We start from the raw sequence: 27,580 nt of genomic DNA, 5'->3' as shown, positions 1-27,580 counted from the left end.
TGAAGAGGTCAAACCACAGCCCAGGGATGGCATGAGCTCTGTGCAGGTTGGAAAGCTAGCATAGTCATAATTGGATGGGAAACCCCAAAGTCACAGCTGATCACTGCCTACCTCCCTTGAGCTAAGTCCATGAGCTGAGACCCTGCCTTCTCTGGAGTGATGGAGGTCTGTGCCAGCTTCGGCAGAGTTTGGAAGGCAGATACCATAAATCAAAGGTAACTACAAATATCCAGTAGAACATTGCTACCATCATGATAGCAGAAGACCCTGAGAAGGGACCTCACCGTCTTGGTATCCCCAGAGCCTTGGCTTCTTGACGGTTTTGTGGGTTATACTGGGGTCATCCCAAACTACAGGCCTGGTGTCCTCAGAGAGGAGCCCGGCTCCACCAGCACACTTAACCTTTTATGGCCTCCCTCTTAGTAGGTTTCATGTGAAAGCAATGAGGGAGTGGGGCCTAAGCATTTTTTTTCTCAGCCCCCAAGTCTCTCCTCACCACCTCTGAACTCTGAGCAGTGAGTGACAGCATTAAACACCCCAGGGAGCCTAGAAGTCTACAGGGGCAGTGGCTGTGGCTACTTCCTCTGTATCCCTGTGCCTGGGTGGAGGCAGGGAGATCTGCTGAGGGAGTGGGAGGGACAGAGGACGGAGTATTGGATTAGCAGTTAGGTATTCAGTGAGGAAAAGGGAGGGCATTTTAGAGCTAGAAGCCCTGGGGACAGGGCAGGATGGTCTGAGGAGATGGGGAGATGAATGGAAGCCAGACAGACAGTGGTTCACATCTGCTAAAGTTTCAGTACTAGTCTCGCTCAAAAGTTAGGTCCAGAAAGATGGCTTAGGGGGAAAGGGCACTTGCAGCCAAGTCTGATGACACTTGTGCACAGTGACATGCATCACATACATACATACATACACACACACACACACACACACACACACACACACACACGGTACAATACATTTAAAAAAGCACCTCATTTAGCTCATGGAATTTAATAGGGATTGTAACAATATGAAGCGATTGCTGTGAGCTGTGGTAGAATACTTGCCTGACATGCATAAGGCTCTGGCCTGAGATAGACTCCTGGCATGAGAATAGGGGGCAGTAGGGGGTGACTCAGATAGGATGTAGTTTGAAGGAGGAAGGCAAGAGCCTTGCTCTCTTAGGCTGAAGGAAGGCACCCTTTGCAACCTACCCACTCCCCACCCCTCTTTTTTATTTTTTAAATTTTTTTGTGAGACAGTCTCTTTACATAATCCTGGAACTCACTATGTAGACCAGAGATCCTCCTGCCTCTGCCTCCTGAGTGCTGGGATTAAAGGTGTGCACCACCAAGCCTAGTTCTCAGTCTCCTTTCAAAAGAATCTAATTTTATTTTTAGTTACGTACAGCGGTTTTATGTGGTTATGTGCATGTGAATGTGGGTGACATTGGAGGCTAGAGACGTCAGATTTCCGTGGTTGTGAGCTACCTGACATGGGAGCTGGGAAGTAGACTCAGGCCCCAGCAACAGCAGGGTATGTTCTTAACTGCAGACCCATTTCTCTAACCACATTCACTTCATTGAAAGGCTGGTTTTAAATTTTTTTTGAAATGATACATACATAGTTTTATGTCTCTGTGAACATGTGTCGTGAGTGTGGGTGCTCACAGCAGCTGGGGATGTTGAGTTCCCCGGGAACCGGAGTTGTCGGTGCTTGTGAGCCACCTGATGTGGGTGCCAGGGACTGAATTCCAGTTCTCTGTAAGAGCAATGTGTACTCTTAACCTCTGAGCCATGTCTCCAGGACGTTGAAACCTTGCTCTCATGGTAGCTTTTACACATCATCCCTGGTCAAGCAAGAACACATGAACTAACACATGAGCATGTGGTGTGTGTGTGTGTGTGTGTCAGTAGAAAGCACCTCTGCCCATTGCTACAATGTACCTCCCTATGGTGAACAGAGAGTCAACGACCTAGGCTACTACTTAATGCAGTTCCTTAAGAAAACCTTAAAAATGTAATTAAAAACAAAAAACAAAGGCTCTTTAAGGGCTGCCTGGAGTGCAGCTTACCTTCTGACAGCAGATTGAGTGTGGTGTTGCCCACAGAGAGGATAGGATTCAGGTCCGAGTAGCAATGCCTGCTTATAACATGTCCGCCTAAGGACTAGAGAGAGAGCAACATCTTGGTTAGTGTTTTGGTTAGGCCAGGACATTTGCTTGTGATCCCCTCAGGGTCTCGGAAAGGGTCAAGAGGAATCTTGGCCAGTTCTGTCCTCAGGGGTCCGTGCATGTTGGGAGGCATCTCTTATGCTCTCGTTGACTGACCCGATCTCTTCGTTAGATGTGCTTCCAACCCCCAAACTCATTCATCCCCCTCTTCTTGTCAGGCTCTTGTCAGTTTGGAATCACTTGAGAGTTTTAAAGAGTCAATGACATCTGCTGACTCCCCAAGGTCTAAGGATCTCGGTTACACCGCCCAGCAGATGTTGGAGAAAGGCATGTACGCGTGCTTGCAAAACCTCACGTCAGTGAGTCTCCAGCTGTAGTTTGAATAGTACAAAGTCAAAGGCTGGCCGGCTTTCTGTGGGTACTATACTTCTGTTAATGAAGCCTAAGGTTAAATCAGGCTTTTTTTGACAGGTTTGTCAAGAAATTAGCAAAATCATGATGGCCTTTGTGACCCGTGTTCCTGCTTAGCTACTGTGTTGGATTTCATCTAGAATTTCCTTAAACATTTTACTAAATATCATATATTGATGTAAAAGTCTTTGTTAATTGGTCTGTCGTTTCAACTCATCGAGACCTTTCGGCTTATCCTGGTGTCTCAATGATGAGAAACGTGTGTGTGCCCAGAGAATGACAGTGGGAGACCCACCGCCATGTTCCGGATCTGCTGTCCCGCCAGGCTCCGGAGGTGTTTCAGGAGTGCTCGGTAGGTCTGAGTTTTCTCCTGTGGGAGCTCAGAGATGCTCTCAGCCAAGACGTCCTTCACCCGAGCCAGGCTGCAGCAGGCACCTATGGTCAGTCCTGGAAGAGCAGGTTGTTTTGTTGGCATGGGAGGTGCAGAGCTTGCATCACTACACTATAGGGTCTCACTTAATATTTGGTTAGTGTGCTGACTGCCATTGCAGCTGCTCAGAGGGTCACCAGGAGCTCCCACGTCAGCTAGATCAGTCTCTGGGAACTGGGCTTGTGTGTGTGTGTGTGTGTGTGTGTGTGTGTGTATGCCTGCTTGTGTGTTTGTGTGCCTCTGTGCCTCTGTGTGTGTGTATTACCTTGGTTGGCAATCCTGTTTTTTTTTTCTTTCACTGGTACACAGTCTGTTAGATTTGATTGGACCCGTGAGCCTCAGGGGTCTGCCTGTCTCTACTTCCCTAATATTGTGATTATAGCGTGTCTTACTTTGCCCAGATATTTTATGTGATTTCTGGGGATCAAACTTAGACCTTTATGCTTGCAAGACCCAGATAGCTGATCCAGTTTCCCTGGCTATAAAACTTTTAAAATGCTCCACGGTGACCTGTCTCCTGTGTAGCTATGCACAGGACCCTGTGGCGGCACTCATCTTTGAACAAGTGTGAAGAAATAGAGATAGGAGAGAAGAAGTACTGGCAACAACATGCCAGTGGTAGATTCTTCTAGAACTCCCATGATCTTTCTGAGCGACCATGATTACTATGGGGTTAAGGAGAATAAATCTGATAACATTATCACAATGGCAAAGGTTATTTGAATCTCTAGGTCTTGGTCTAAAATCAACAATTATTTTTTGGAAGAAAAGAGATTTTTATACAAACTTGAAGTTCGGACAAATATGAGTGACCTTCTCCCTGGCTTTATGTTTCTCCCAGTATTTATGGTGATGCCAATTTGAATCTGACAGGATACCAGCACATTAACCACTCCTGGTGATTCTCAGAGGAAAAATATGTGAACGACCAACCCAAGTAATGAACAAGCCAAGCTTCTATTTACTTGTCAAGAAATGAGGTAGGCTGTGTGAACCTCTCCATGTAAATCACCCCCACTTTGTGTGACCTTTCAGTATGTTCTTATTTGAAAACATTTCTAAATATAATAGCTCAAGAATTTAGGTCAAGATGACCCAAACAAGAATCCAATCAGTCACATTTTGACTGCAGATTTTCCAACGCTGATGATCACAACCTTCATGAGTCGGTCCATGAAGGACACTGGCCAATCAAAACAAACACATCTCACTGGAGCGGCTGCCTCAGGCCTCCCATTGGCTGGTGTTGGGTGTGGGGAAGTTCGGGGGTCACAGGAGTGGGGCGAAGGGAGCTGTGTGGGTGAGCACCCAGGAGGAGAGGCACAGTGCTCCTTGCCAACTGACCAGAAATTAATCAACATTTTGACAACACTTGGGAGTTAAACGTGTGAGGATTGGCAGGATGTGAGCAAGAACTTCAGGGTTTCTCCTCAGTAGGACACCCAGGTTTCAAATCAATATAGGAAAGTATGTGGTCACCCAAGACAACCAGAGTTGACCTTTTAAAAGAAATCCTTCACCTCTCTCAAGTTTACATAATGAAACCTTAGCACACAGGGCTGGAGTTGAGCTCACTTGCAGGCCTGGATAGCTGCTGTGAGCCTGATTTTTAACAGGTTTCTTCTTGGACTTTGAATTTTCTCTTGTTGATTCACCTCTGAGAGTATTCAACCCTCCCACATAGCTATATTTTATCAATATTAAATGTTCTTGGCACAATATATCCTTTGTCTTTGCCAACACCCTCTCACCCCCACTCCCCTCCCTCACCCCCGACCCCTGATTCACCAACCTCAGTTAACTTCCTGGATGGAGAAGACCAGTAATTCATGTGCCAAGAAAATCTCACCTGAAATCTGTAACTAAATAGTCCCTCGTTTTCAGACTGTCAGCCTGGAGTCCTTGTCCTGTCTCAGCATCTCATAGAAGATAATTCTTATGAGATCTGGCCTCGACTCAGAACCCCTACCTAGGGCCTGTTGATTCCTTATCCCAGTGGTTCTATTAGAATCTACTGTCCACTTCTGTAAAACCTCTGGCCTTAACCAGATGGAGTGGCTCATGTCTGTATCCCCAGCACTTGGGAAGTTGAGACAGGGTGATTTTGAGGCCAGCCTGGGCTATCTAAGGAAACTGTGCTTCTAAAACCAAACCAAACCAAACCAAACCAAACCAAACCAAACCAAACCAAATCAACCAAACCAAACCAAACCAAACCAAACCAAACCAAACCAAACCAAATAATCTTCCCAACAGCAAACTAAAACTCAAACCCAAGAGCTGGAGAGATGTCAGTGGCTGCTCTACCAGAGGATCTGGGTTCAATTTTCAGCAACCACGTGGTGGCTCACAACTGTCTGTACCTCCAATTCCAGGGGATCTTGTACCCTCACACAGGCATATATGCAGGCAAAACACCAATGCACATGAAATAAAAATTAAAAAACAAACACTCAAACCCTAAATGCCTGCTGTATCTCTGCAGGAGCCCAGTAGAGCTAACCTTGTTCTCTGTCAAATGATCCATTGTCCCGAGAAGACCCTGGTTCTCTTTAGGGAAAAACAAACCAGACACAACATCGTATAAACATCTTACTGCTGTTATTTAAGCCAGAAATACAGAGACCAGAGTGGCTCATCACTGCCTCTTTTGGCTTTTTGTTGCTTTTTGTTTTTGAGACAGTCAGTCTCGTGTAGCCAAGGCTGACCTTGAATTCTGATCCTCCCTCTCCCTCCTTCCAAGTCGTTGGGATTCCAGGCATGAGGGCAGGAGCCACCATACCCTGATCCTGCTTCTGGTTTTGACACAGGCAACAGCAGCAGCAGTAGCAGCAGCAGCAGCAGCAGCAGCAGCAGCAGCAGCAAAAACAACAACAACAACAACAAAACAAACAACCCCACGCAGCCCAACCCTCTAGCAGGCTCCAAAATGCCAGCTCCCTGTTCTATATAGCCCTGTCCTCACGAGAGTTCATACTCTGACCGAGGCCAGACAGGCCATCATGGCCTTTGTTGTGGTGCTTCCATTGTTCACATTCCCTCCTCACAGTGTTTTTATATGATTTTAAACTTTGACTCTATGCCTCCTGGGCCCATCAGCAGTGACCTTGGGACACTTCATATTAATGCCTTTAAAAGAAAATTAGGCTGATCCAACTGTGGATATATGAATGAACGTGTTGTTTAAAGAGACCCTTACATCAAAAGTGAGACTGTTGTAGAAATATATGATTCCTGAGGGTGCTGCCGTGAGCACAGCTAGTTCCAGTCACCCCGGTGGTGTTCACACTCCTGGCCACAGGAAGTTTCCTGAAGGCCACTAGAGGGCGCTCACGCCTTAGCTTTAAGCGAGTCATTGGCCACAAGTTGCACAGACTTGAGAGCCTGGCTGGCTTCCTTTGGCGGAGGGACCAAACTGGGCAGTTAATGTGAAAAGGCAGTGGGGCTTCTGAACTGTGAGCTGGTGCCCTTGTAACCTGATGCCCTTGGGCGAGCACATTTTCTTTTTGCACCGCAGGTTCTTCATCTATAGAGGAAAGATTAGGCTATGTTGAGGATTTTGAATTGTGCCTCATATAAGGGCCCCAGAGACAGGAGGGCTGAGGAAAAGTGACCCTTTCCTATGGAACAACCTATTTTCATTACTGATTTTACTGATACTTGGTATCAGAGAAAAGTCAGAAAGCGGGAAGACTGGCCAGTGCTTGGCCAAAGAGTATGGAGGGTCTCTGGCTACAACCTTGGCTTTGGCCATGAGGTTTGCAGTGGAGACACACTTTCACTTCAGAAAAAGAATGCAGTATGGGCGGGAGCTAATAAGATAGATACCTGAGGGTGATCTGCCGAAATCCACAGGGGTAGGTTAGTGCAAAGGTTAGCCATTCACACCTTCCTAGCAGGGCTGGAACTTACCTCCACTGGTTTTAGTCACCATTCTTAGATCAGGAATTCTAGCAGGAGACAGGAGGACAGGGTAAAAGTGTCCTTGAGACTTCATGGCTGGTCCTGAAGGAAAAAAATACATTTTAGAGAGAGAGAAAAATGCCTTTTCTTTTACATGGAACATTTCTCATAAAAACATTCAGACACAAAGCTTAAACTTTGATAATAAATATGTATGGAAGTGAAAGCAATGACTATATATATATATAAATATATATAAAGTGGTCAGTGGTTAGAACACCAATTACACGTTTGTGGAGAATATATATATTCTGTCGCTATTACTCTGAAATTTGTGTTTTTCAGTCAACATTCTTGACCTGAAACTCATCCCCTCCTTTTGCACGTACATGGGTTCTGCTCCATTATATGAGCACGGAAAGATTTGTCCCTCTAGTCTGTTAAAATAGGTTCAGCTATTTCTAGGGCCCCCAGGTTTTATAAATGTCTTTTTTTTTCCATGCTGTGGATCCAACCTAGAGCCTCACACATGATCAGCAGGTGCAGTATATACAGTATATACAAAATTAACTGACGCGTTGTTTGGGAATTCAAACGTATGTGGTAATTATAAAAAATGAGGAAGAGGCTGACCAATGGGCAAACAGTTCACCTGAGAGGTGCTGTCAGGAGGGAAGGGAGGGAGGAGCAATGGGTGTGCCTCTCAGAAGGCCAGTGGTTAGAACACCAATTACACGTTTGTGGAGAATGCTGGGCATCAAACCCAGAGCTTGAACAGGCTAGGTTAGCATTCTACCACTGGACTCTGTGTGTGTGTGTGTGTGTGTGTGTGTGTGTGTGTGTGAAGCAAAGTTATTAACATGGCTACGGGTAGTCAGTAGGTATGTTTGTTAATACATCCACACATTTTTTTATAACATTCTTTATGTCTATTTAATATTTAACTGTAGCAAAAGAACGAGAGATAAAATGAATTAAAACATTAAAAAAACCCCTCTCATATCATCCCCAGTCATCCTGAATACTACTAGGGTGTGTGCCCATCACCTTTGAAAGTCACTGAATTTGCTAGACAGGTGAGTATTTCATCTCTAAGCAGCAGATTGGGAACGGATCAGGGACCAGGAAGTTCAGCCAGGCATCAACAATGGAATATGCAGACTGTGACCACTTACCCAGAGCCGTGTTGCCCGAGATGAGAGGAGCTTCAGGGTACTTAGCTTTCAGCACCACGAGTTCTTGGAGGGTTCCTGGGGCGATCCAGGTGATTCTCTCTCCATAAAAGGTTAGGGTTTGCTTCTCTGGGTTCTCAGCCATCCTCTGAGGGCAAATGACAGGAGATCTACCTGTGCACATACCAGCCATTCTGGACCACAGCAGGCCCTGGGTGGGTTGTGTCCTTCTAGGAAGACTTCAAGGTTCTGGGGGACACTTGCCCAGAAAGACACTCGCTATGTCCACTGGCTAAAGCCTGAATTCATGTAAATAGGTGGCCTTTGGGGAAGAAGTGACCCTATAAGTCAGCACCTACCATGGACTACTGCCCAGCCTCGGATAATTTAGTATTAATTCAGTTTCATGGCTTTTATTTCACAGTAATCCTAATGACCCCAAATTAATATCATCAGTCTGGATTTTTTCCTTTAATATTTATGTCATTTCTCAGTGAACTCTTGATGTCTGTCACTTCTTAGATGTGTCAGGGACACCTCACATTTATTTTGCCCTAACTGAGCTCCTCTCTCAGCCCTTGGAAAAGAACACCAAAGGAAAGCCGACCTGCCCCGCTGGAGGTTTTTCCATCTGGTAACTGGTACCCTCTAGCTACACATAACACTAGGGTCAGGCTTGGCTCTCACGCGACATCACACCCAGCAGCAAGTATACCCAGAATCTACTTGGTCCTCACCACCTGCACAAAGGTCTAGCCTCTGCCCTTTGGGATGGTGGCTACCCCCTCACAGAGCACACCGCTTCTTCCCTGCCCCTCCCTCAAGCTTTAGGAGGTTCTTGGCTCAGCAACAGGCAGCATCCTGATATGACGGCAGTAGGAGCTTGACCCTCTTCTATGTGACCTCCCTCGTAGTGGCTTTTCCTATACACAAGGGAAAGCCAAGCAACGTTAAGTCCAGCACGGCCCGTCCTGATGGCTTCTGACCTTCCCTCTTTACTGTGTTCTATCCAGGGTGGCTCAGCGAGTCTGGATTAGGCCAGCTATCTGTCATTTTGCCTTTAGCATGTTCACACTCGCTGTTCCCAAGGCCTGGCTTCTTCTCCCAGATGGCCTCCCCACAACAGACTCCACTCTTCCTTCTAGAGTTTCTTCAGACATTACCTCCTCAGAGGCATCTTCTCTGGACCCAGCACAGAAAATTACAACCATCTGCATTCTAGCCTTGCCTCTGCTTGCTGATTTGATATTTCCTTAGCTCTGGATGTCTCAGAACTTACTATGTAGACCAGGTTGGCCTTGAACTCACAGAAATCCGACTGCCTCTGCCTCCTGAGTGCTTGGGTTAATGTTACTGTGCCCAGTTTACATAGTCATCTATTATTTTGCATACTGTCCACCTCTCTTCCCAGATGACAAGTTCCCCTAGGGCTGTGTCTTCTGTTAGCTTCGTTCCTTACTGTATAGCTAGTACTTACAACAGTGCAGTGTGTTGCTAAATGGGTATTTATTTTTGAATGAGTATGTTCTCATTCAAAATATTCAGAACGTTTTCTTGCCCCAGAAAAGGGGGCTGGAGAGGGTTAGGGGCATACGCTGCTCTTGGCAGTGGTTCATAATGTCTGCTATGCCAGTTCCAGGGATCTGACACATGGGCACATGGGCATGTGTGTACACTCAGGTGTACACACTCAAACACAGAAATACTGACATACACATCATTGAAACTAGAAATGAATATTTAATAAAAGAGGGAAAAGTATTTTATAGAAGGGGCCTGGGATGCCTGAGAAAGAGTGCTCACTAGGCTTATGGAAGAGGGGTAGGGCTGGGCGCCCCTGTTTCTGTCAGTCAAGAAACTGCCCCCAAAGCAGGGAGCAAAGGAGGGAAGAGGCAGTGTTTCTGACAGTCGGTGCAATGGAGTTCCTGGAAAAACAGAGGACGCTCAGCAAGCTGAACGGCCTGGACAGTCAACAGGAACGCATTGCAGATCACACTGATTAAAAGTAATGCTGGGTCGGGTTTTAAAAAGCCCAAGGTCAGCCAGGGATGGGAGGAAGTAGGTTTCTGGAGCCTACCCAACACGTCTCCCATTTGACATGTCACCCGTAGGACATGGTAGATTTACAAAATTGGGTTCATAACCGGAGATTTAAACAAGCACATAAAATACCCGAGTTGTCTTACCAGGAGTTCTGGGGGAAATATGAGCTCCTGGGTCGGGTCCAAGGGCTGGAACTCGTCTTTCACAAATAGCTCCGTGCAAATCTTTATAAAAGGAAGAAGCAGATGGTTGTGTCAGCTCAGCCCAATTGGAAAGAGCCCTGGGATTCTTTAAGGAATTAGGGCAGGATGCATGCAGTAGGAGTCTCTCATGTCCCCCTACTGGGAACTCGTTGTAACCCAATGACTTAGAATACAGGTGGGATTGATTGCCCGACAGAGAGCGGCTGGTTGCCAGTAATGTGGTTCTAGAGGGAAGAATGTCTTGACTCTAACAAAGAGCATCCTGGGAAATGCCAAGACTTCTTGCGAAAGTAAACAGATGCTAGAGAAGCTTGGGGGAACCTCCACTGCACTTACTGTCCCCTCCGATGCGAATCATGGTCAACAATCTCGAGCTCTGGGGATGTCCCAGAGTTTTTGGGAAAATGACTCTAAACATATCTTTCTGCATAAACACACACACACACACACACACACACACACACACACACACCCCTCATGACTGTTTATTGAAGGCTTTTTACCCATGTTAGTGTTATTTCATCTCCATGACAATTGTATTAAAAGTTATCATCTGAATTTTGCCCACCAGGAAAGGGAAGCAGGGCAGAACCGGACCCAGCTGCCCTCCTGTCTCCCTCACATCTGCTTCAGTGCTCTCCTTGCCAGGAGAGGAACCTGAGGACACAGGAGAACTGAGCTGCAGGGTGTGGGGTGCAGGAGGAGAGAGAGAATCACAGACATTGGAGGGTTGACAGGTCTGGTTCTCTCTTAACACCCCCACCCCACCCCCACCCCCACCCCACCCCACCCCCACCCCCACCCCACCCCACCCCCACCGACCTTTCTATGGCAAGGTGCTTAACCTTTCTCAAGAGTAAGTGGAGAAGATAATGCTTATTTTAGAGGGTAATTGTGATGATTAGATGAAACGGCCTGACATTTGTCATTTCCCACTCCTTCTCCCCCCCCCCCCATCTCTCTGAGGCCTTGAGAGGTTCTTGAAAGCGCACATGGTTATTCCTTGTACGGACTCTCTGTACCCCTGCAGGGTGAGGTAACAGTGGACCAGTTGGTTTCTTGTGTGAGAAGTAGCTTGGGCAGTACTTGGGGCCAATGATTTGGTTCTAAAACCTAGAAAAAAAAAGATTTCACCTGAGAATGAAAGTGCCAGACACTGAACCAACAGGCAGACGTGAAAAATCCTAAACTGGTTCAACAGCAAGACTTAACAGTTGTCCAAATGAAAAATGGTCAGAGAGTAAGAGGTAGAGGTGGTCCCAGGCAGACACCTGGTCACCCAGCAGGGACACCCCTGTGAACTGCCATGTCACTCAGCACTCAGCCTTCTCCACAGAATTTAACATTTTGTGTTAGCAGTATGTGTTACTGTGAGGAAAGGATGGGGTTTTACTTTATAGTTGTGTTTCTCCTTAGGAGTAAATACCGAGGGACATTCTAGCTTAAACACATCCCTTGGTGTTTGGCTTAATGTACGTCAAGTGCTACCTAGCGCCCAACCTGAAGGTGCTCAGCCTGAATGCCCAAGTCTGCAAGGTTGGGAACGGACTTTGGGATGGGATATGTTGACTCTTCCACTTTGGGGGTGTGCAGCTCGCCTCCTCGGGTAACACCTCTTTATTCCACACACCCCTTCTTTAGACTAAAGAAAGGGTATCAGCGGGAGGTGATTGTGGACAGGTGGGTCTGAAGGGCACAGACACACAGAGAAAGAGGATGAGAGGCAGTTTTTTCTCAGGCCGGCTCTGAGCTCTTTCACAGCCTAAGAGGTGTTAGCTGGGATCTCATTAACCCTGTGAGAACAGGACAGTGGATCTGTTAAAAAGGAATGTCTGTCAGATGATAGAGCCACAGGCTGGAATGCTGCAGTGGACTTAGCTTGCCCTCAGCTTCCCAGGTGACAGTGCTGTCTCTGTCTCAGCTCAGGGACCGAGGACGGCTGTGTGAGCAGGGATAGCTTTAGAACTTGTTTCTAACCACGGAGGTGACCTCATCTAAGAGGTCTTGTTTCTCTTTTGTCCCAGCCTTTCTAGTCTGAAGTCTATGAAGGGGAAGATCTGATTGTGAGTGCTGAATGAGCAACTATACTCACTACAAACCTGCAAAGTGCGGGGCTTCCCGCAAGTGCTGGGAAGGTTGCAAACAAAGCGGGAGCCTTCCCTCAAAAAACGCATGCTCGGCAGTGCCAGAGCTAGGTGGGCGTTAAGCAATGCACAGAGAGAGAACAAAACAGACCGAGGGACTCACATCACTTTTGCTTCCCGATGAGTCACTTTCCTTCTGATCCAAGCAACACTGTCCTGTTCCTTTCTGTGGACAACCGTCTGGCTCCTGAGGACATGAAGTGCTGTATGTGAACAATACTTTTTATAGGCAAATAAGGTCGTGCCCTAAAGGTTTGAACAATCTATATGAGACTTCAGACTCTGAAGCCACCTTCTACTTACAGGGATAGCATAAGGCTGATCTTGCTTTGCTTATTTACTTATTTTATTAGGTAGTTTATGAAACACATACCATATAAACAAGTAATATAAAATAGCACAATGTGCAGAAGTGTAAAGAAACACCCACTGCCCAGGTCACTGGTATTTTGACATATTTGGGGTTACATTGTATTTATATCATATATATGCTGTACTCAGTAGATGAACACCATTCATTGAAATTACAACATCATGTTCATATCTGAGCTATTTTAGGGTAATGACTAGTGGTAAAATACATTTTTTAAAATGGTATTTTCAGGCAACCATAATACAGCCACTACAGCGCATACATATTTTGGAACATTGTTCATTTAATTCATATGGAACCTTTACAGAAGGGAAATGCAGTTGGGTGAATTATGGCAGTTTTTAAGTGGTCCCTGCTTGCAGCTCATCCGTTTCTGTTTCTTGCAACCCCACTCCTTGTACCTGCTTCCTCAGGTGGTCTCTCCTGTCTTGCAAAGCACTTCCTCCCATCTGTTTGAATTCCCTGTCCTTTCCCCATATCTTTTGCTGCTACTTGCTGACTCTGTCCAAGAAGCAAAAGCAGCTGGCAGAGCAAGCAGCCCTTCCTCTCCCACCATAAGCTCTTAGAGTCCCCAGGATGGACGTGGGTCGATGGAGGCTGAAGAAAATCATGCTTCTTTGGGTTCAGTGGGTAATAAAAACCTTCTGTGTCCTATCTGGGGCTGAGTTTCTTTCACCTAATGTAGCATGAGACTGGCTGGCAACAGGGTGAGCTATTGGAACTCATTTTGGACTTTATCTTCAGCACCTGTGTTCCAGGAGCAGCAGGTAGCACCTACACTCTTAGGGAAAGGATTAATTTAGCACACTTGCTGGTATCTCATGCTTCCCCACTTACAGCAGCCATCGGCTGGGTGTAGAGTCTCTTTATTCCACTTTTTAGTGTGTCAACTCTGGCTCCCTCACAGGGCAATAGAAATCTGGGACACACATGACCAGAATACCCTCCTGGCTTTGGGACACACCCACTGTACATTTCCAGGTCTACCTCTACTGTGTGTGGAACTGAGGCAGGAACACATACAGAGATGTTAGCCTGTGGCTTCTGCTTTCTCTTCCTACATGGCCCTGTAGTGGCCACATATGCTCCTGTGAATACTCCAGCCCAGAGTCTGCTCTCTCTCTATAAGGAGCTTCATTGATCATGTGTGCACACATTGGCTCCTAAGACCTTCCCTAAAGTACCTAGCCTAAAGGTACAGTTGAAGCCCTATATGGAGAATGATCCAGAAAAAGATAAGCATATCACGTTGTCCCTATGGACTCCTGAATAGCTGGGTAAGAACTACAGGGGGCTCCTCCAAGATGTGAGGTGCCCTTTGCTTCTGCCTAATGTCTCCTCCCACAATCTCTGTGTCCTCAGCAGAGGGTCATCAGATGCACCATCTTGAGTGTCTGCCGAATGCTATTCAGTCAACAGCATTCTCATTATGAGCAATTATTTGTTGAGCTCTTACTAACTGCCAAGCAAGACATTTGAGTTTTCACCAGAGAGGTATCTCTATTTTCGGAGGCTGTTCCCTGTGTTCTTGGAGTGAATGTTAGCGTCTATGCTGCAATTTCACCTTCTTTTTCTGTTTTCCCATTCCTAGTTGCTTGGGTTCTCAGAAGAAGCCTTCTTCACCACAGCAAAGCCTGGCTTGACTTCTAGTGTTTACAGACAACATTTCAGCTGCACTGTCCCTGTCTCACTGGTGGCGAGTGTCGGACAGACCGCTTCTCAGCTCACCTGACTTCCCTCTGTGGTTCTAGACCACATCAAAGGTGGTGTAATGGTCACCTGGTCTACAGCAAGCACTGGCAGCTCCAACGAGTCCCCGCCCTCTCCCCCTCCCCTCTGTGCTGACATTTGTCTGTTTTAGTCGGTTGTGATGGTCTTACAAACCCCATTCTTGCGTCCCCAGCTTTGGTCACCTGTTCTTCTCATTCCTACTCCGTATGATGTGTCTCCACTTCCTTACCCTTGTGTACTCACCATGCAGAAGGTCCTGCCGCTCTCCAGAATTGGCCGATACCCAGTACAGCGGCAGAGGTTCCCTGATCAGAGGGGAAGCATAGCTGTGAATTGCTTGCCTCTACTGCTTACTTTTCCAGATTATTATTTATTTATGGGTATTTATGTGTGTCGGTGTGTGGATGCTCTTAGAGGTCAGAAGAAGGTATTGCATTTCCTGGGGCTGAAGTTATAGGTGCTTGTGAGCCACAAATGTGGGTGCTGAGAACTGAACTCCGGTCCTCTGGAAGAGCAGCAAGCTCTCCTAACGACCGAGCCACATCTCCAGCCACTCTACTGGATTCTTTTAAAAACCGAAATAGATCTAACAGATTTTCCTGTCAGTTCTGGGGAGTAGAACTCAGGGACTTGGACATGCTAGGATAACATTCTACTTCTGAGTTATGATCCTGGCCATGATGTTTAGCTATTGACAATAACTATTTCAAATTATGTAAGGCAGTGAGATCTTAAGAAAGCAATTCCCAAGGTGTCACTAGACAGACAAAGTGCCACGGGTGGTCTACCAGGTGTGTTCCTCAGAGGCTCTTAGGTCACTGCACCAGAGTCACCTGGTTGTATTTGTTAAGAACATGAATCCTGGAACCTGGGCATCTGGAGGCAGGCAGGAGAGCCTGCATTTAAGAGACCAGTGGGGCATTCTGTTGCGTGGTAAAGTCTGGAATCCTGACGCTTCCAAGGATGAAGGTGAAGGTCTGAGGGTAGAGAGAGAGTGTAGACTAGAGTTCATCTCTGATGGCCTGACTAAGAAGTTTGGGCTCAAAGGATGTGCAAGCTATGGGTTGGTAAAGAATGGGTAGAATTCTCAGAGCAGCAGGAACAAGATGGGGAGAGACTGGCCTGGAGGAGTCGTGTAGAGAGCAGGAAGTATGACAAATTGGGCTTGGTCAAGTTTTAGGACCGATGAGCTGCTGAAGAGAGACCTGGGGAAGGTGGGGGTTTTAGATGAATTAGTATGATTCTCTGATTATTATTATTATAATATTGTGGATTGAACCCAGGACTTTTGCCCATGATAACTACTCTATCATATGCTCAGCTCTGGTTTTCTGCACTTGAAAGAAGAGATAAGGATAGAGAGCTAGGGAGAGCAAGAGAGAGGGAGGGAGAAAGGGGAGAAGGAGAGAGAGAGAGAGAGAGAGAGAGAGAGAGAGAGAGAGAGAGAGAGAGAGAGAGAGAGAGATCAGCAGCTGGCAGATAAGGAGCATATCTATTTTCATCTGTCTTCAACCTTTGAATTGAGGACTTGTTTACGGATTGATAACACCCGAAGATAATGTTTATTAACCCTGTATGTTTATAAAACTAAAACTGTTACAAATCTTTCAGATGAGAGGCTTATTATGAATTGATATATGTCCCCCCCCCCAAGAGTCTTGTAGTCTTAAGGCCTGGCAACTATGAACATAGCCTTGTTGGACAATAAGATCTCTCCCAGTGGAATCAAGAGGTAACAAGGTTGTCCAGGCCTGGGGTGGGCCTACCCCAGTGGCTGATGTCTGTAAACAAGAGGAAGATCTGTAAGCCAGACAGCAAGGAGAAAGGTGTGAGGTAGAAACAGTTTGGAGCTATGTGGCTCATGACCTCAGAAATGCCAAGACTCAGCTGACTGAGAGAAATAAGGCTGAGAGGAATCAAGGCTGAGAGGAATAAGGAAGCAGTCTCTTCAGGGCTTTCAGACACAGCACCAGCGGGCCGATAGCTTGACTCCAGACTTAATGCTTCTAGAACTGCATGAGAACTTTCTGTGTTTTCAGCCAGTCATGCTTTGTTGGGTAGGCTCATGGATTCCGGCCCCTGGGGAGCATGTGATAAGTCAGCAGACAGAAGTGTGGTGGCCCCTGGGCCATGTGCAGATGACTTGACATCTGTGTCTGCACACAAATGTTAGAAATGACTGTGGCTTGGCACTGGAGCAGAGCTAGGAAGATCCTGAGGGCGGTGTGGGGCATGAAGAACCCTTTCCTTCTGCCTGCCTCCTGTGTCACACCTACCTCCCAAGGCCTCCATGAGCTGCTCCTCTGAGGGCTGCGGGTGGTTCCTGAGCAGTGTGTAGATGGACATCACCATCCCAGGGGTGCAGAAGCCACATTGGGTACCGTGGCTCTTGGCGATCCTCTCCTGGAATCATACATTTGTGGTCACATCTGCTGCCTTTGACTCTCTCCAGGGTCCACAAATCTGCACCATTCTCACCCTCTGAGCAAATGTGGCCCGCTCCATTGTCCAGTTCTGTATATTCCCCTTTCTAGGCAGCTCCCAAAGGCAAGAGGTTTAGAAGTTACCGCTCGCAACTTTAATTACTTTTCAGGGTCAGATGGCTCTGAGACTTCTGTTTGGGAATTAGCCGTGTGCAGCCAGCACTCCCAGTGAGAACACTTATCCAGGAATTGGTAATTATTAGGAGGGTGCACGTAAGTTTCAAAACTGGTTTTCTTGGAACACCCATACATCTTCCACGGCTTAGATCTCACGGGAGGCTGTGTGGCTTTGACCAACATGGAGACCATTGCTGATCTCCTGTTGTCTTCCTTAATATTTTCTGTGTCAGCTCAAAAGGCTTAGCTTTCAGGGACTGAGGATTTTGGTCTCTGTTATTTCAAGCGTGATCTATGGTCTTCTGGGAAATGGTAGGGAACTCAGGTCCCTGCTCCAAACTGCTTGGCCAGAATCTGAACTTTTAGCAAGTTCCAGGTGACTCCTGGGAACACCAAAGCTTGGAAGCTTGGCTCCAGATTCAGTGCACAATGCCTGGGGTCCCACTGTGTGGACTTAGCTGTGAGTGTCTTGTACGACTTCCTAGCAGACTCTTTTCTGGGTCCTTCATCTTTACTGACCTCTTTGGAGTTGACTCTCAAGTGGTTAAATCAAGAAACCCTGGGGCTTCTCCTGCCTAAAACCCCTGAGCATTGGTTGATCTGACTGTGGCTTCCCAAACTCCCATGACAATGACAGGAGAAACAGTGCCAGCACATGTCACGTCACCGTTCAACCCAACACTGCTGCTTCAGCAGCAGGCTGAGTGCTGGAGGGGGAGTGTCCCCGTCCTCTAGGGAGTTGCTCTCAGACTTCCCTCAGCCAAATGCTGATTTTTACGCCTCAAACCTTTATGCTACAGGGAATGATCCCTAAATTTTATCTCATAAAAATGTTGTCTGATACCAATTGTACTATAAACTAGAGTAGATATTGAACACAGGCTATAGAGTAAATGTCTCTGAGGGGATGGGGATATAGCCGTTGATAGGGCATACCATATGTGTGTGTGTGTATGGATATATATGGATAATAGATGAGTATATGTATGTGTAACATATTTGTGTAGTGCTTGTAGAAGTCAGAAGAGGGCATTAGATCCCCTGGGCACTGGAGTTAGAAGCTGATATAATTGACCTAACTGGGTGCTGAGAATTGAACCTGGATTCTCTGGAAGAGCAGTCAGTGCTCTTAACACTGAGCCATCTCTCCAGCCATGGGTATGGCTTTTTGATATAGCATCTCATGTATTCCAGGCTGACCTTGACCTCACTGTGTAGTGGAGGATGACCTGGAACTCCTTCTGTCTCTACTTCCCCAGTACTGGGGTTATAAGTATGCGCCAGCATTCCAAGGACTTCATGAATGGTAGGCAAGTGCTCTATCAACAGCTACATCCCCAGCTAAATCCTCAGAGGCATTTATTCTATAGCCTGTGTTCAATATCCACTTCAGTTTATAGTAAATTGGTATCAGAAAAGGTTTTTAAAATCTTAATATTATCCAAATAGAAGAAACAATGAATGATGACCATTTAATCAAATGAAGGTGTGTTTTAGAGCTCTCTCTCTCTCTCTCTCTCTCTGTTTGTTTTGTTTATTTTGAGACAGGGTTTCTCTGTATAGCCTGAAACTCACTCTGTAGACCAGGCTGGCCTTGAACTCAGAAATCCACCTGCCTCTGCCTCCCAAGTATTGGGATTAAAGGTGTGCACCACCATTGCCTGGCATAGCTTTCTCTAATATCACCGATTGCATGTTATCACCCTGATCAATGAGTGTCTGACTGACCAAAGCTCCTACATTGTGACCCAGAAGGTGGAGGTGGGACAGACAGTCTGCACAGCCTTTGGCAAAGTGAAGTTCAGAAGTGAGAAGATTAGAATGTGTGCTTACCTGCACAGGGTGGAGCCTAGTCTTGATGCTTCCCACACCTTCCACGGTGGTGACGGCAGCCCCATGCAAGGAGCACAGGGGCACCAGGCATGCCATGACGGAGAAGTGTCTTTGTGTGGGAAACACAAAGAAAACCGAGTAAAGTGACACAGTCCTGCACCATGGAGAACCAGCAACTAAGAAGGGCAACTCTGATGGCCAGGTTGGGGGCATGGGAGACATGGACTGCAGAGGTGGCAGCTCTGATGAAGTGGGGAGGTGGGAAGACTGCAGGGATGACAGATGAGAACAAGTCAAATCACTCTCTGCTCATTCTATGACACCTATGAGAACTGGGGGTCCTTAATGTGAACCTGGACACATCCTGAATATCAGAAAAATCTTTACAGTCTTAAAATAGATCCCCCTAAGAGCTCTTAATCATTAAACTCTCTTTCCCCAAGTGGGGAAGGACCCATGTCACCAGATGGGTGGCTGAACTTCTATTAGTCTTTGTTGAGCAATGGCCGCATCACAAGCAAAGGCTTTTTGCCTTTTGCCTATACTAGTGCACTCTGCATTCATTTTCTTGTTAGTTTAGGCTCTCTGAGTAAACTCATTTAACCATGTGGGGGGAATCTGTGTTTTGAACCCATCTTGGTTTGGACCAAAGATGTGGATGAAGTTCAAGTTTCAGGAGTGATATACAGAAGGCAGTTAGCATAGTTACATAATCAGAGTAAAGGGCTCACAGCATTGGTGGGGATTCTTTCAGTGGGACACTAGGATCTGGTCTTTCTTAGTTATGTGGTAGAACAGAAGTCAGGCAGGGACAAACCTCTCTTTTGGCTACTGAACCCTGGGTAGCTACCTTGTCTTCTTGCACACCGGATCGTGTTGTGACACCATCACTGTGCAGGCCCCACAGCCTCCTGTTCCACAGGCATCCTTAGTTCCTGTGAGGCGTACTGGGAAGGAAGAAGTCAAGGAAAAGATGCAAAGCAGACATTTTGCCTCTGAGCGAGCTGCTTCCCTAGGGTGTCACTAGTGTGAAAGGTCTTTGTGGATGACACCCTGTCGGAGAAGCCATTGCTTAGCTATGTGGTCCTGGATAAACTAGCCCATTCTGGCTTGTTTCCATTTGCAAAGAAGGAGTGATACCTACATTGTCAGGCCAGCTAACTATATACATCTTGTTAAGGTAAAACTCCTTAGACAGACCCTACTTCAGTACAAGGTATTTTTGTCTTCTTCTGGCTCTGGTCATGTAATTGTGGGGAGAAGAACTATTTTTAACAACTCAATACGTTATTAATTTTGGCTTGTAATAACCCAGCCTTCCTCTGGCTGTATTACACCTGAAGTGGGTGATGAGTCTCTAGGTCTGTTATCTTGCCTCTGGGTCCCACCGTGAGCATCCTTCTTTCTAACTCTCTCCAGGTAATCCCAAAGCTGGGCTCTGCCTCTGCATTTATCTTCCTTTTCCTGTTTCCACATAACATTGATCAGTTGTGGCTAAAAAAGGCTTTAAACCCATCAACTCCTTGCTTCTCTCTCTCTCTCTCTCTCTCTCTCTCTCTCTCTCTCTCTCTCTCTCTCTCTCTCTCTCTGTTCTGTTGGTTCATCAGTTCACGGGGGTTCAGTTGTATTATGTAAGTAAAGAGGGCCTGAGTGAGAAAACGAGTCCCTGAGTCTTATTTCAGAGAGGGGACCAATGACAGTTTTCACTCAGCTCTAAGCACAGCTACTATGTGACAGGCTGGCTACCCTCCCACTTGCCATGACAAATGGAAGTTTTGATTATTTCAAACATAAAATGTTTTGACTTTCAAATATTGGTGGCTAATTAGCAACCACGTGGGCTTTCACACAAAGCTTGTTCGGGGCAGTTTCATCAATCTGTTACTCCTGTCCCTGAGTTTCATTATTTATGTTTTGGCTTCCCCGAGCAATTCATTGGGCTTACTAATTAAAATATGTTTATCATTATGAAGAGCTGTGTTCCAGCATATAAGATGGTGGGGACATCTGGTGTAAGAAAAATAGATGTAAGGTGAAGAAATTGTCGTATCCAATTGCTGAATCTGAGAATCTGGTTTTGTAAAGGGCAGGTCACAGGCAACCCAAGCCTCTATTATGTAACACTCCGGTGGATGGCAGAGCCCAAGTGTACGGCTTAGCTTCTATTTCACACTATTCAATCACACGTAAGCAATGCTGGGAAGCTTTCTCCTCTCACCAGCCCAGCTAATCTGATATTCTTAAAGCCACTGCCAAAAGCAAAAGCAGGCAAGGGTGACAGGGCTGGAGACCTCACAACCACAGCAGCTAACGCACTCCATACATTCTACAAGGCATGTATAGGCATGGCTGAAACTGTGATCAGAAGGATCCAGTTCTTTCTCAGGAAGGCCAGCAGAGTGACTTCTGGGTCCACGTTCTTCTCTGTCACCTGGGTTGGAAACAGGAGGGATTATGGGATTGAATGGTTGACTCAGAAGACTGTCTGTGGCAGTCTGCTCCATCTGTTTGATGGAGGAGGTAGGATGGAGCAGACCAGACCTGCTCAGAGGGGAAACCGTGTTTATTTACAGGACAGGAGCCTCACAAGGCCCGTGTAGAAATGTGATTTGTGTGGTGGAAGACGTGGGATGCTGTGGGATGCTGTCTCTGGACCTTTTCCACTTTTGAAACGTATCTGCACTTTGTATTTTTCACTTCTTCTGTTGCCCGGCCTTGTGGAACCTCCCAACAGAATCTTTAGAAGTATTTTAAACTTGGAATGTGTTTGTTCAGGGGGATGGGGAGTGGTCCTATAGGGAGGGGAGGTGGGTGGGATGTGTCTGCCATTTCTGGGATACCTGGTAGGGAACACTTGATGATCTCTGGGGTCTGGAATTTGTCACAGAAAGTCTGTGGGGGAAAGTTATTGTTGTCCTGGAGAGGCTCTGGGGCCTGCTGGTCCCCTGACATTTGAGTGGCCTGCTGGTGAGCCTTGACACCTTACTCAGGACCCAGAGTAGGTCTAATGGGCCATTAGACCTCCCCCATCCTTCCTCTGGAAAGTGGAGTGTTCACACCAAAAGTCACACAGGAACTTCCTAGTTTTCTCTTTCCCTATTGTATCATTTAGCATAGTTATTGCTTTTGCCCTGGGATGTCATGTGAGCACCTCTAGTCATTCAGCTGTGTGACAGGCAAGGAAGGTTCAGTGCCAACACTGCCTTCTTCCTTTCTCCTCAGAAGGGAGACACAAATTTTTGTATATCTCAAGGAATAGAAATCTCTAGGCAGATATTTCTAAGGTGAGAACTGGGGCTGGTGTGTGGGGGAGGCACCTCATCACTAGAATAATAACAAAACCTACCCTCCAATGCCCTTCCTCTCACACTAGGCCCTTTACAAACAATTACAGAGAATGTAATCAGACCCCACCCCATAGAAATATCTAACATACCCCCACCACACAGACTGCCTCCTCTTCCCTCCTCTCTGTTGGCATTTAGTCTCAGCTCTGCCCCACAGTTACCTGGCAACAGCCAGGCATGCCTGACTCACTATAAAAGGGGCTGCTTGTCCCCTCCTCACTCTCTTGCCCTCTTACTCTTGCTCTCTCCTCCTGCTCTCCCTCTCTCCCCATTCCCCTCTCCCCTCTCTCTATGTGCTATTCTCTCTCTCTCTCTTTCTCTAACTCTCCCCCTTTCTCTCAACTCCCCTCCCCATACCCTGAATAAACTCTTTTTTTATACTATACTATCGTGTGGCTGGTCCCTCAGGGGGAAGGGATGCCTCAGCATGGGCCCACAGAGGTACCCCTTTCCTCTACACCATACCTTGCCTCTATCAAACATCTCTGGCCTCTCCTAATTTTTTTTTTTCTTTTTATAAAACACAACACTCTCCCCTCCTCTTTGTTCCCCTCTCCCCTCTATCTCTTGACTTATTCTCTGTTCTGACTACAGCCGTGTCATTCTGGGATCATAATTGGATCTGGCTCAATGGGAAAGCCATGAGTGATTGTCACAGAAGGGTGTGGTGGTGGGTGCCTGGCGAGGCTGCACTCAGCTGAGAGCACATGCAGGCAAATGAACAGCCCTGTGGCTGCTTTTTTTGGGCCAGCTCCTGAGTGCAGACGTGTGCAGGCAGAGAGGTTCGAGAAGCAGTTGGAGGGGAGGTGGCAAGAGTTCAGAGAAGCTGTGGGCCCTTGGAAAGTAGAACGGGGCTCATGACAAGAAGGACTTGGCCTCTAAAAGTAGCCAGTGTCCCGTGTGAGGGATGGTGAGGCTAGGAAGGAGGCTACTAGTGAAAGTAGCCACTGAGAGGCTCTGTCCTTGTCTCTATATTCCCAGAACAGACTGCAACCTAGGGAAAGAGGGGCCTCCTGGCTTTTCAACTTGTGAATCATGACCCTTTTAGAGATCAAATAACTCTTTCACAGGGGTCCCCTAAGACCATCAGAAAACACAAATGTGTATGATTCGTGACAATAGCAAAATTACAGTTCTGAGGTAGCAACAAAACTAATTTTATGGTTGGGGGGTTACCACAACATGAGGAACTGTATTAAAGGGTCACAGAATTTGGAAGGTTGAGAATTACGGCCGTAGAGAAATTGATTTGATAAACGGAATTACAAAGATGGATCCATAAAAAACTTCTAGAGTTCAAAACGCAAACCATGCAGTAGGGCGTACTGCTTCTGTATCTCATGCCTCAGGGGCTCCTGCCTGGGGACAGAAGCAGCTTTCCTTCCAATTTCACAACAGCTGTGGGAAGCACAGGCCACAGGGGGACTCCGAGACTCAGGGAGGGGAAGTAATTTGTATCAGGTTATGCAGTGAAGTGCCATGTTAGAATCCCAGGGGTATGCAAAGAATTCCAAGACTCTCCTGCCTCCCACTATGCCAGGACCCAATTGTTGGCTTCGAGGAGAAAAGAGAAGTCAAAATGGATTCGTAAAGCTAAGCTTCTTGTCCCAGAAAGGAGAGGCTCAGATCGGATTCCTGGAGCCCCTGGAGTCAGGGGTTTCCTGCTGCAAGTCGCAGGGCTAACTCTACGGGTCCCTTACCTTCTTCCCGTTCACATAGAACTCCAGCTCATCTGAAATCTGGGCTGCGCAAGGCATGGCTCTGGTGAGTTTGGCCTCTTGGCTCGGATACCAGCTACAGAAGTGAACAGAAAGGATTGAGGTGGAAGCGGGCAGCCTGGAGCCCCAGCAGGGACAGCTTGGAGTGGAGAACTCCTTGCTTCACGACCTTTTAAGTGTAGGGCCTCCTAATCCCATGCCTCACCTCCCACCAACCTTGGCTTTGAAGCTGGCTCAGGAGGCAACCTATACCTCTTTTCTTGCTTTCTCTGAAACCCGAGAGCATCCTGTGAAACCCACAAACAACCTAAGCTTAAACCTGCTCTGTGCATTGCCTCAACCTGGCACCCTGCACCAGTCCCAAAGGGACCGAGTAGAAAGCTAACTGCAAGCTTCCCAAGATCCTGTCCCTGAATCTCCCTGGCTTGTTTTGCATTCTTTATGAGAAAATGAAGCCTCCTAGGAAAACTTACAGATGAGCTCAGACTGTGCTCTCGTTGAGGCGAAGATGTGGGGTGTCCTACTCACTTGGCCCTTCCACGTCTTTCCTGCTTCTTCTCTATGCTCAAGACCATTGTGTTGGAAAAAGTGTGATCTGTTCAAGGCCCCCTGAGGCACTGGGAACTAAGCCGGGGTCTCCTGGGTCGAGAGAAGGCTAAGTGTACAGACAGGCCGATGATGGAGAAGATACTGCTCCTGCATGAAAACCCTCTAAGTACATCTGCTCTTTTCATGGTGTAGCTAAAGAGATGCCCAAGGCTTGCTGCTTCTGTGGTCTGGTTTTGGGAGAGCTGACGACTCCCCCTCTTCTAGCACACCCTTCGTGAGGTCATGAGCACCATCATTAGAGTAGAACCTTGATGTTAGAACAAGCATTCACTGTGTGATGAGGCTTCAAGCCAGAACTTCCCCTTTCTCATTCCATGGAGTCCAGGGAACACTTCCAATCCAACAGGGCTGTCATTTCTCAGCTTTCTTGATAATTCTAAGGACTAGCTCTTGAGGACTCCCAGTCTGTGTAGATCCATGGATGTGTTTGTGTGGTGAGTCATGTGTATTAAAAAACTTGTTGGACAGATTGGGTAAGTCTTTGGGAGGGGAAGTTGGAGACCTCTGTGAATTAGGCCCTCCAGGTTAGATTTCCAAACCCTCTGATAGCACTCTGGGGCCTGGGGTATAAGACCCAGTGTGCTAAGCCTTCTAGCCCTCCTCTAGCGCTGGACTCAGGTGCTCTTGTTCCAAGGGGGAAAGTCCTCACTGCCTCCTTTCTGCTGAAAGCTGGGTTGTCTGTCTCTACCTAGGATCTTCCAGTGGCGCCCAAATCCACTTAGCAAAGCTCCATATGCCTGCCACAAGAAGCCTGTGAACTGGCCCAGAGCATCTAGCGCCTTACTCGTGGTCCCCCTTGCTTGCGGTTCTGCCGTACTGGCCCCTTTCCTGCTTGTGGAGTAGGCTGAACTCTTCTGGCCCAGAGCCTTGGTGTATGTTATTCACTTTGGCTCAACAGTTTGGACAGAGTTTGATTGACTTGGCTGGTGCCTTTTGTTACCCGGGTCTGAACCTTTCCTGACCACCTAGTCTCAAGCCAGCCTGCTTGGTTTCATGGACAACATTCCTCCTCCACTTTCTCCTCCATCATATCCTCCTCCTCATCATCATCATCATCATCAGACAACACCAATCTCATTGCTCTTGGCTGGCCTGGAATTCTCTATGTAGAACAGACTGGCCTCAAACTCAGAGACATGCCTGTCTCTCCTTCCAGAGTGCTGGGAGTAAAAGTGTGGTCTACCATGCTGGCTCTCTCATTGCTTCTTTTTTTCCCCCTTCCCTTCCCATTCACTCCAGGCCCCCCCCCCCCCCCCACTCATTCTGGCCCATAGGTTTTCTATTTGTTTCTCATTATGGATGGTTGTGAGCCACCATGTGGTTGCTGGGATTTGAACTCATGACCTCCGGAAGAACAGTCAGTACTCTTAACCGCTGAGCCATCTCACCAGCCTTCATTGCTTCTTAACATGGCTACTGTGTACATTTTAAAAATTGCTTTTTTTTTCCACTTGAATGTAAACTTCAGGAAGGCAGGGATGTAATATTCAGTTCTCCACTGTGTCCCCGGGGACTATAAAAAGTATTAGATGACTGGAGAAGGTTCTCACATCTGCAATGACAATGGACTTTTCCCTCTCCCTGCTTACTGTTCCCCCACCCGTCTGTTTATCACCAGAACAGAAGAGGCTTCTATGGGAAGAAACTGGAAGCCTGAGAGGTGAATGGGAATTGACCTCGGAGAACTGAGAAGGGAGGAGGCCATGGAGGAGGTGGGCCCCCTGCAGACAGCTGACACGCCCTTCCTATGGCCACTCCCACGGAAGGGGAAACACTGAGGGACTGTATTTAACTGTTCCTGTGCAGTTCAGCAGCTTACTCTCCCTTTTGGGTGAGGGCAACTTGTACCTACAGAGAACACAGGGTTGCCCCACGTGAGAGCTCCCAAGCTGCCGGTGATAGAAACACATGTATCACGGTGCTCCCAAAAATATGCATCGTTATTAAATCCTCCAAGGACAAGCGTTCAGAGGAGAGAACCAGTTTTGAGTACTGAGGTTGGATTAAGGTATTAGATTCAGGTGATATGAAAGTGCCATGAATCAGGTAAACAAATGTATTAAATTCTGGGAAACTGAAAACCGACCTAAATTCTCCAGAGAGAGTTTTTCAAGCAAAGAAAACCTCGTTTGCATGAACTCTGGGGATGCACAGGGATTGAGGAGAAGGGGCCTCTGTAGCCTGGAGACCCAGGGGAGGCCTGTGAGGCTCTGGTTTGCACCCCTGCCACGAGCCCCTGGGGTGCTTGGGTACACAGTTTGGAAATTGTCCACTTTAGAATGAGCAAAAGGCTCTGTGGTAAGAGAGTAAGATGCAGACTTTTTACTAAGTCTTTCTTCTCTCTTAGGTCTTATTCAAGACAATGGGATAAAGCAGACATTTTTGTTTTCTCTACTTTAAAAAGAATCCTTTAATCTCTTATTCATGTTGACAATTTTATCTGTGTATACATTGTATCTTGATCACCTCTACCCCAATTCCCATCTGTATTCCCCTCATCTATGCCCTCAACACATAGCCTTTCACTTACATATCCTTAATTTAAAAATTTTTTGTAAGCCATTGATTTTATTTAGAAGGGCTAGAATATTGAGTGGTTTTATTGGATTAATTTTATGTAGGTCTTGTGTGGATAACCATAACTGCTGTGAGTTCATCAGCCCGTGTCATGCTCAGAGGACAGCATTTCACAGCATCCTACTCCCATTTCTGAGATGTCCCTGAGCCTGTGGGAGGAGTTTGATGCAGTTGTTCCATTTAGGGCTCAGCACCCAAAAACCACTTATTCTCAACACTTTGGCTAGTTAACAGCCTCTGCATTAACTGCTGTCCAATGCAGAAAGGCACTGCTAATCTGTGAGTACAAACATAAACATATTAAATTAACTTTCTTACTTAATTTACTTTA

At 46.8% G+C, this 27,580-nt stretch overlaps 1 protein-coding gene across 2 annotated transcripts in view; it reads right to left on the bottom strand.

The window, feature by feature from the left end:
• The window catches only part of LOC110291452 (aldehyde oxidase 2), an 83,293-nt gene extending 63,351 nt beyond the window's left edge, over positions 1-19,942 (bottom strand). Inside the window, exons 1-10 of one of the 2 annotated variants that reach the window (XM_085837496.1) lie at positions 19,849-19,942; positions 18,999-19,107; positions 16,842-16,968; positions 14,809-14,870; positions 12,565-12,648; positions 10,258-10,338; positions 8,075-8,219; positions 6,909-7,001; positions 2,862-3,013; positions 2,057-2,150 (exon numbers count right to left, since the gene is read on the bottom strand). In XM_085837496.1, coding sequence (XP_085693622.1) covers positions 2,057-2,150; positions 2,862-3,013; positions 6,909-7,001; positions 8,075-8,219; positions 10,258-10,338; positions 12,565-12,648; positions 14,809-14,870; positions 16,842-16,968; positions 18,999-19,107; positions 19,849-19,886 — 985 coding nt within the window. In that variant the 5' untranslated portion in view covers positions 19,887-19,942. The remainder of the gene's footprint in view (positions 1-2,056; positions 2,151-2,861; positions 3,014-6,908; positions 7,002-8,074; positions 8,220-10,257; positions 10,339-12,564; positions 12,649-14,808; positions 14,871-16,841; positions 16,969-18,998; positions 19,108-19,848) is intronic. The other variant, XM_085837497.1, reaches the window with a different exon arrangement.
• Between the last annotated feature and the right edge of the window lie 7,638 nt (positions 19,943-27,580).

This window comes from Mus caroli, unplaced genomic scaffold, assembly GCF_978045245.1.
Source record: "Mus caroli unplaced genomic scaffold, Mus_caroli_1 scaffold_1, whole genome shotgun sequence".
NCBI classification, from domain to species: Eukaryota; Metazoa; Chordata; class Mammalia; order Rodentia; family Muridae; genus Mus; species Mus caroli.
This window is presented reverse-complemented; position numbering and strand designations above follow the sequence as displayed.